We start from the raw sequence: 8,467 nt of genomic DNA on the forward strand, positions 1-8,467 counted from the left end.
GAATAATAAATACTATCAGAAAGTTGTTGCAAGGGTTTTCATCAACTACTCTGGTGGCGTGTAGTAGATTGCTCACCCATAGGGTGCTGTTGTTAACTGTGGTGCTAACCACCACCGAAATATGAGGTTTTCTACTCCTTAAAAATGGACAGGGCCAGTGCTACCGTGTCTTGCAGCGTGGCTGCGGGTCGTGAGGCTCCACTCGGTGCACAATAAACTGTAGCTACTATTAGTATTATCTACTTGAATTGTATTGTCGAAGAAGTGACAGTGTAAGCCCCTGAGTGTCAAGACCATCTCTGCTCTGAGTGGAGTTAGTCTACGACTAATGGGGGCGCAGTGGTTACGCATTGCGCTGCTAACTACAAGGTCAGCAGTTCGAAACACCAGCGGCTTACCGTCTCAGGAAACTCCCTGTCCCAGAGGGTCGCTGGGAGCCTGCCTCTGCACGGCGAGTTTGGAAGGTGGGCGGGGCTTCCCCCAACCCCGCCCCTGCGCGCGTCTGGTTGCCCCGGCAACGCGCCACCTCGTCGCAGCCCGAGTGCGGCGGGCCGGTCCCTAGCCCTGGGCGCTCTCCGGCGAACTTGGCGGCTGCAAAGGCCGCTTGGGCAGCGCGATGCACGAAGATGACTCTGAGAGCAACCTCACCGTGTCCCAGGCCGGGGATGAGAACGAGCTGCCGGTTATCCAGCTGTGCGGGCTGGTGGAGGAGCTCAGGTACCCCCTGAGGGCGCCCCCTCCTCCTAGGGCGCCCCGCACCCCACGTGGGCTTGGAGCTGGGGTTCAACGCGCTGACGACTCGCGTCCGCCTTGAACACGGGGGAAACGGACCTCTCCGAGATAGGGCAGGAGCTTGTCTTTGTCTCTACCCGGCGCTAGGACGCCGGGGATGGAGCCACCACCGGGAGGTGACGGGCCTGGGGCGGTGACCCGGGGCACCCAACTGTGTGCTTACCCCGCCTCTAAGGCCCTTTGCAGTGCTAAGGTTCTAGGATGAACTAAAAAGGAGGTTATTGAGAGGAGGCCGCGGTGTGCCCGAGCCACTGTTACCAACTGGTCCAATGGTCTGGATGTTTAGCAGTTTGTACTATATAGCTACAATAAAACAAACCCACAAACCCACCGCCACCCAGTCAGTCCAGCTCACCCTCGACTAAACAAACAAAAAACCCCAAACGCACTGCCACCGAGTCAATCCTGATTCAAGGCAACCCTGTCGGAAAGGGCAACCGCCCCTGTCGTTTCTACGATCGCACCTTTTGGGGGAAGTAGAAAGCCTCCTCTTTCCCCGGAGGAGCCACTGCTGGTTTCGAGGGCACAGCCTCCTATTGGACAGAGTAAAATAGCTCTTTGGATTTCTGAGAAGGCACAAGAACAGAGCACCACATCTTTCTGAAGCCGAGTCGGGCCTGTCAGCCCAATGCTTAACCCACTGCACCACCACGACTCATTAAGTTCTATTTAAGCAAATCCGTAGATGTGAACATGCCATGACGTGGTTGAGGTAAAGTGTACAATGTATCGGTTTCCCTGAGAACAGCCTGGCTCCGGAGGTGGAAATGGAAATGCTGTTACTTCTATGTTGCTGGTAGGTGCCAGTCATTTCTGACTCACGGTGACTCTTACCTACAACAGAAGGAAACCGCAGGCCCTGCACCGGCCTCACAATTGTTCTGATGTTGGAGCCCTTTGTTGCAGCCACCGTGTCTATCCATTGTATCGAGGGGCTTCCTCTTTTCTTTTTTTTTTTTTTTGGTGCCTCTCCACTTACCAAGCATCTGGACATAGTTTAATCAGAGCAGAGGCATTATTACAAATAACAACTATTATAAGCCAAGTATTTGGTGTCTAGGAACTTGCCTAATCACACAGTAGCCCTCGGAAGTGGGTCAGGAAAGGAAGACTACGTCATTTCAGTATGGTCCCACAGCGAGTATTGGTGTTCATCCTCCGGGGTGACCTCACCACCCACACTGGGCACATGCTAGACTACAGAAAAAAGGGTGCTTTGGCTTATTGGTCTTTGCAGTCAGCTTTTGCCACTAACCTTGACATTCAGTCAAATAAGAATGAGCTCAATGGTCTAGGGAAACATGGAAGCTAGTCTCTCCTCTCTAACACTCTTGCACATGTGCTGCTGCTGGTGGTGTTCATTACCATCAGATCGATTCCAACTCAGATGGCAACCCCCCGGTGCAGACCAGAGCTAACTGTTCTGCAGGGTTTCAGTGATGTTGACCTCAGGAAGGCAGATCTCCAGGCCTGTCTTACGGGGAATCTCTGATTGGATTCGAACCACCAACCTTTTGGCTAATAGTTGAGTACAAACCATTTGTACCACCCAGGAACCTCTTCCTCATCTGTAGGTGTGTACTATATGCATACACACACTTACAACATACATGCTACATAGATGGAAGTTTAAAAGGCCAACATCTTATCATGTACAGGAGAAACTAGGTTTGTCATCTCTAGTTGTCTAAAAGCCATCTGTTCAAATCTTTCCCACCATTTATAATACACTTCCTGTAGGGTGCTTCATCTGCTGGGTGCTAGAAATAAGAGCCAAGACCCAAGAGAAACGTCTGAAGGTTGCGGGGGTGGGCGACTTCAAGAATGTAGTCATTCCGGAGGAAATTAACAAATGGGCTAGAGCAGGCTCGGCAAACTCGGCTTGAGAGCCATATGCAGCTCTCGGTACGTACATGTGGCCCCGAAGTATCAGTGAAAATAAAAATAAAATGATTATTCAGGTAGTGGCGGTTTCATTTGCTTGTAAAAACATATTTTTGACTCGAATACTTTTTAAATTGTGCGAGACAGGATTGGCTCTTCCATCTCAAACGTTTGCTAACCCCTGGGCTAGAAGATGCAAGAAGGTGAAACCATAAGCTCTTTTCAGCAACACTTTTCAATATAATCCCGGGCGCTGAGTTTTGTGGCTCATTAGACACGGAACAAGTAGGGTAGCACAAAGGGGTCCCTGGTGGCACAGTGGGGTATGCATTGGGCTGTTAACCACAGGGTCAGCAGTTCGAACCCACCAGTGCCTCCTTGGGAGAAAGATGGAGCTTTCTGCTCCCCTAAGGATTTACAGCTTCAGAAACCCACAGGGGCTGTTCTACTATCCTAAGGGGTCACTGTCGTCAGCATCAGCTCAGTGGCTGTGGGTTTGTGGTGACACAAATAGTTTGTACACAACTATTAACCTAGAGTTGGGTGGGTCAACTCCATTCAAAGACTTCTGCAAGCACTGCCTGGCAATCTATCTTAAAAAAAAAAAATCTTTTATCTCCTTAGGAGAAAACACAGCACTATTGAGTGACTAGGGCATTCCGTGGAGAATCTTAATCTTGGTCACAGCATTAGGAGCTCTTGGTCTCCATCCCACAAGCCCTCTTTGTAATGACCCGGGGAATCTCCTTCTGTAAAACTCACAGCCAGGCAAGCTCTATGGGGCAACTGGACTTTGTGAAAAATCTGGCCTTGTCCTAAGTCAGCACTGACTGCGTGCCAACAGGAATAATACTAACAACCTCATGTACTCACACGGCGCTTACTCTGCGGCACTCGGCGTTCTAAGGGCCCTGCATGTCCTACAACAATCCTAAAAGGCAAATGCTTTTTCCTTTTTGTCACTTCAAGGTTTCTTTCAATTAAAGAGGCGTGAATTCAGAATTCACATAAGGTAAAACCTCGCCGTGTTTGGCGAACAGAGCACTATTCACAGTTGGATTAAACTGTTTCTGGTACCTGTGCTAGGTACTACAGACAGTAATAAGACACACGGCACATTCTGAAGAGAACCAAACTCCAGTTTGTCCAAAAACAAAGACCACTTTGAGGTTCAGTCCCCCCAGGGAGAGGCGGTTTGGCTTTTTCACTCACTCTCTGCTATCGAGTTGCTGCCAACTCATCATCCCCCTACAGGACAGCACAGAGCAGCCCCTGTGGGTTTCCAAGACTGTCACTGTTTACAAAGCCCTGCCTTTCTCGCTCGGAGGTCTTGGTAGTTTTGAACTGCTGACCTTGTGAACCGAAGCCTAACACATTACCATTAGGGCACTGGGCTTTTTGCCACCAGTTAAAAATCAAAAGTGCATAACTTTCCTCTTCTAGTTTTGACTGTCACAGTATTGCTTACATGTTCAAACCAAAATGTTTTGTCAGGGAGTATAGGCAACTATATTCACCAGGAGATACATACAAATATACTATGAACATAAAAAAGCCACCCAAAACAAAACAAAAAAAGTCACACTCTGCCTCAAAAGCATCACATAATGGAAAATCGCATAACCTGGGACAACATTCCCAAACAGAAGTTCAAAGACCTTGGCAAATCCATACAGATAACATCAAATCATACCTAATTGTCTTTATTAATGCACTTCACCGCAGAAAGAGGGAGTAATCAACTGACCAATCAATAGACAAGCAGTAAAAAAAAAAAATACCCAAAAAAGTTGGGGTTACCATTGTAATGCTGGGGAAAGAGAGAGCGAGCTCTTCCGCCCATCACAGATTAGTCCTTTTGTTCCCATTTTATGGAGGAGGAAACTGAGGCAACAGGAGGGTAAGTGTCTGGCCAGTGCTGCCATGTTGTAAGCCATGAACTTGATAACAACAGATAGAAACCCTACAGGACAAAGTCCTACTGTTCCATCCTTATGGGATCAGGTCGCCGCATCTTTCCTCCCACAAATGACCACGAACTTGTGAGTGCTTACCCACTGCACCATCAGGGCTAGATCCTAGTTCATCGAGGTTTAAACTCTTGTATCCACAGGACTTTGTGGTTGTTACATAATCTGGTGTCAATTTGAGGATTCAGAGTGTAGGGGTGGAGCCTAGCCTGTCAATCAGGATGTAGCCAATGAGGTCTCTGTGTGGGTTTGGCCTTCTCCTGAGGATTCTGGGATCTCCTGTATTCCTCCTTGGAAGTGGGAGACACTCTTTCTCTCGGCTCACTCCCTTTGAGACATCCCTCTGGAGAAGACACATGGAGAGAGGCTGATGGAGCCAGACCTCTGGAGCCAGAGAAGCCACGTGGAGACCCTGTCAGCACTGTGATACTTACAATGCCACTGGATCCACAAGACTTCACACCCACTAGCCTGTGATCTTCCTGCATTCAACAACATTGCATGTGTTTCATGAGTCTGAAGAGGAATTCATAGATTGGTATCAGATATATGGGCTAATATTGGACTTATCGACTTGATCTGGACTGGGCTGGGATGTTTTCTTAATATTCAATTGTACTTGTATATAAAGCTCTTTCTTATACACATATCAGTGTCCATGAATTTGTTTCTCTAGTCTACTCAGACTAACAAACTTATTCGGTGCCCTCTGTCGTGCAGCTATGGAAACTCTGCTCTCAAAATTGAGACGGAGATGTTTGAGAAATATTACAATAAGCTGGAGCCCAAGGCTGATCCGTCTACACAATTTTCGGATAGCAAAGCATCATCCATGGAATTCACACAGGTACACAAGAGAGGCCCGAGAATGCCTTTGTTTCACTAGTCCCTGAAGCAGGTACAAATGGCAATTGTGTCTGTTCTTGGCATACTTGGTCAAAGAGGCTCTTTCCTCATTCTGCTCCATTCTTTTTCTTTTTTGTGTGTGGTAGTGGTTTGCCTGAAAATTGCTTAATATGTTCTCTCTTTCTTTTTCCCTTAATTGTTGTTAAAATAGAGATGCCTGGGCACATGCCAATTCAATGCTTTTCACCTGTTATTTAGTGACGCCAATACTCTAGCCTCCTTTTGACTCCTCCTTGCCCTTCAAAGTTTCTCTTGTCATTGAGTGAGAAGGGAACCGGGCTCAACGAGTGAGGTGACTATCCCGAATGACTATCTTAGTTGGTGTGTTAGTCTGGGTTGACTAGAGAAACAAATCCAGAGACACTCATATGCGTGTAATAGAGAATTTTATATCAAAGAGTAATTGTATATTAAGAAAACATCCCAGCCCAATCCAGATCAAGTCCATAAGTCCAATATTAGCCCATATCTCCAATACCAATCTATAAATTCTTCTTCAGACTCACACGACACATGCAATGATGCCAAATGCAGAAAGATTGCAGGCCAGTGGGTGGAAAGTCTTGTGGGTCCAGTGGCAGTCAAAGCATCTCAGGGCTGCCTGGAGTCTCCACATGGCTCCTCCAGCTCCAGGGCTCTGGCTCCATCAGCATAGCTCCATGTGGCTTGTGAACAGGAATGTGTAGCTGAGAGAGTGTGTGTCCCACCTCCAGGGAGGAAGATAGGAGCTCCCAGAATCCTCAGGAGGAGGCCAGCCCCACACGGAGGCCTCATTGGCTATGACCTGATTAACAGGCTAGACTCCACCCCTTCACAAGTTGACAGGAGATTATGTAATTGCCACAGTTGGTTTAGCAGAATTCCCTGGAATTGGTTGACTTGGACTTAAAAGTATTCAAGGCCCAGCCAGCCACATGAAGGGGTGAAGTAGGCTTCCTGTGGGCATTGGAGAACAATTCCCTTGTCTAAACGGTTCGACCCTGGGCAGCCTTGGCATTGCTAGAGTATCAGATTTTTCAAAAGAAGCTGTCAATCAGGATTTGGGGGTTGTGGTGGTAGAAGTTCCTGATTTTTAAAATGGAGTCACTTAATTAAAAATAAAACCAAAACTGCTTAGGTCTAGCATTTGAGGGCCAGCCAGACCTATTTTCAGGCCACATGTTCCCCAGGGCCACCACTTTAGACACACGGAAGACCCAAGCTTAGTGTCCATGCGCTTGTTTTGTCTGGACACCTTGCTCTGCGATGCAGTCTCTGACCGACTGGACGGCTCACCTCACCACCTCAGGCTGAAATACCCCCACCCTTTCACTAGGCGTCCCTTCGCCCAGATTTCTCCTTCTTGATCCTTTCTAGCTGGTCTCGGCGGGGTGGGGGTGGGGGTGGGGAGATCCTTTTGGTCAACGCGCACCTCCGACCAACTCCTACCTTTGCTTTCTTTGGGGTTGCAGTTCCGCAGCATTCGGAAATCTAAAGCTCGGCTAGGTTTCGACCGCGTCACATCCCTCACCATCGACCAAAAACTCGAGCTGGTCCAGAAGGAGCTGGAGGACACGAAGTTGGAGATCAGGCACATGAGGGCGAATGCTGAGCGGGACCTGCAGCATCACGAGGTATGCCCCCCTCTCCCCGCACCAGAGCGCCCACGTCTGCCTCCTTGAGAGCGGCTCCCCGGAGGCCCATGGTGGGATTGCTGGTGCCTTGGGTGAAACCACACGTAGGGTAGCACACACTGCAGGCCCTTTTCCAAGGGACTCACTACCTCCGTGAGGAGACGCACGTTCCAAATGTTTTTGAAGACTAATAACTGATGTTGTTGTCATGGACAAATAGACGCAGCAGAACATACGCCGACCTCACCGTTTCTGCCCTTGGCATCCTTTGACCACAGAGGCTCTTTCCTTCCTCATTCTACTCCTTCTTTAATTAAAAAAAAATTATTGATGGTTGTCTGAAAATTGCTTGATGCTCTCTCTCTTTAAATTGTTAAAGCAGAGATGCCACAGCACTTGCCAATTCAACGCTTTTCACGTGTGCTAACACTCGGTTCTCCTTTTGATCCTTCCTCGCCCTTCAAAGTTTCTCTTTCCACTGAGTGTGAAGGGAATGGGGCCCAACGAATGAGCTGACTGTCCCAGAGACAATACCATGTCTGTTCGGTATGAATCGGTTGTATAACCTCCGTCACTCCCCTTTACCCATTTGTTTCTCTCCATTCACAAGCTCACTGCCGCTTACGTTGTCTACCGCCTTTTGAGTGGCTGTTATCTGTTTGATCTTAGACAGCTCTTTGAGGAGCCCTGGCGGCATCATGGTTACCGTTTGGGTTGCTAACTGAATGCTCAGTGGTTGGAAGGCACCGGCAGCTCTGGAAGGCAGCTATGCTCGCCACCATACCACCGATGCGCCACCAGACGCTTTGATGGAGGGAGATGAGGCTTTCCGCTCCCATGAGGAGTAACAGCCATGGAAACCCACAGGGGCAATTCTGCTCTGTCCGCAGGGTTGCAATGAGCTGGAATCGGTGAGCTGGCAGTGAGTGGAGTCCAGCTGGTGTAGTAGGGTGAGCACTGAGCTGCTGACGGAAGTCTGGCAGTTCAAACCCACCAGCCCCTCTAAGGAAGAATGCTGCAACTGTCTGGTCCTGCTGTAGTTTACAGTCTGGGAAACCCAGTGGAGCCGTTCTGCTCTGTCCTTCTAGGACTGCTGTGAGTTGGAATCAACTGCCCGGCAGTGAGTGGATTTTGAGATCTGAGGTAGTTTATTGTGCCAACCTGGCCGATGAACCCATGTGGGGTTAATGAAGGGTGGAGGGATAAATGGCTCGGTGAGCCTCACCTTTCTAGTTCTCGGGCCTCTTGCTTTGTGATGGTGGGACCAGTTGTGGCTGCCTTAGCCAGTTCCCTGCTTCAGCT

The 8,467-nt window shown here is 48.8% G+C and overlaps 1 protein-coding gene and 1 non-coding gene across 2 annotated transcripts in view; one reads left to right on the top strand and one right to left on the bottom strand.

Annotated features, from left to right (window-relative positions):
* The first annotated feature begins 616 nt into the window (after positions 1-616).
* Positions 617-8,467, top strand: part of CCDC113 (coiled-coil domain containing 113) — a 34,259-nt gene continuing 26,408 nt past the window's right edge. The window contains exons 1-3 of the mRNA XM_004704868.2: positions 617-717; positions 5,367-5,493; positions 7,004-7,165. Coding sequence (XP_004704925.1) covers positions 617-717; positions 5,367-5,493; positions 7,004-7,165 — 390 coding nt within the window. The remainder of the gene's footprint in view (positions 718-5,366; positions 5,494-7,003; positions 7,166-8,467) is intronic.
* Positions 3,285-3,412, bottom strand: LOC115870818. Its single transcript, XR_004046943.1, has one exon. It is a non-coding gene; the product is annotated as a small nucleolar RNA SNORA25 (small nucleolar RNA).

This window comes from Echinops telfairi, unplaced genomic scaffold (assembly GCF_000313985.2).
Source record: "Echinops telfairi isolate 266 unplaced genomic scaffold, ASM31398v2 ScPeMD7_2291;HRSCAF=2852, whole genome shotgun sequence".
Taxonomy (NCBI): Eukaryota; Metazoa; Chordata; class Mammalia; order Afrosoricida; family Tenrecidae; genus Echinops; species Echinops telfairi.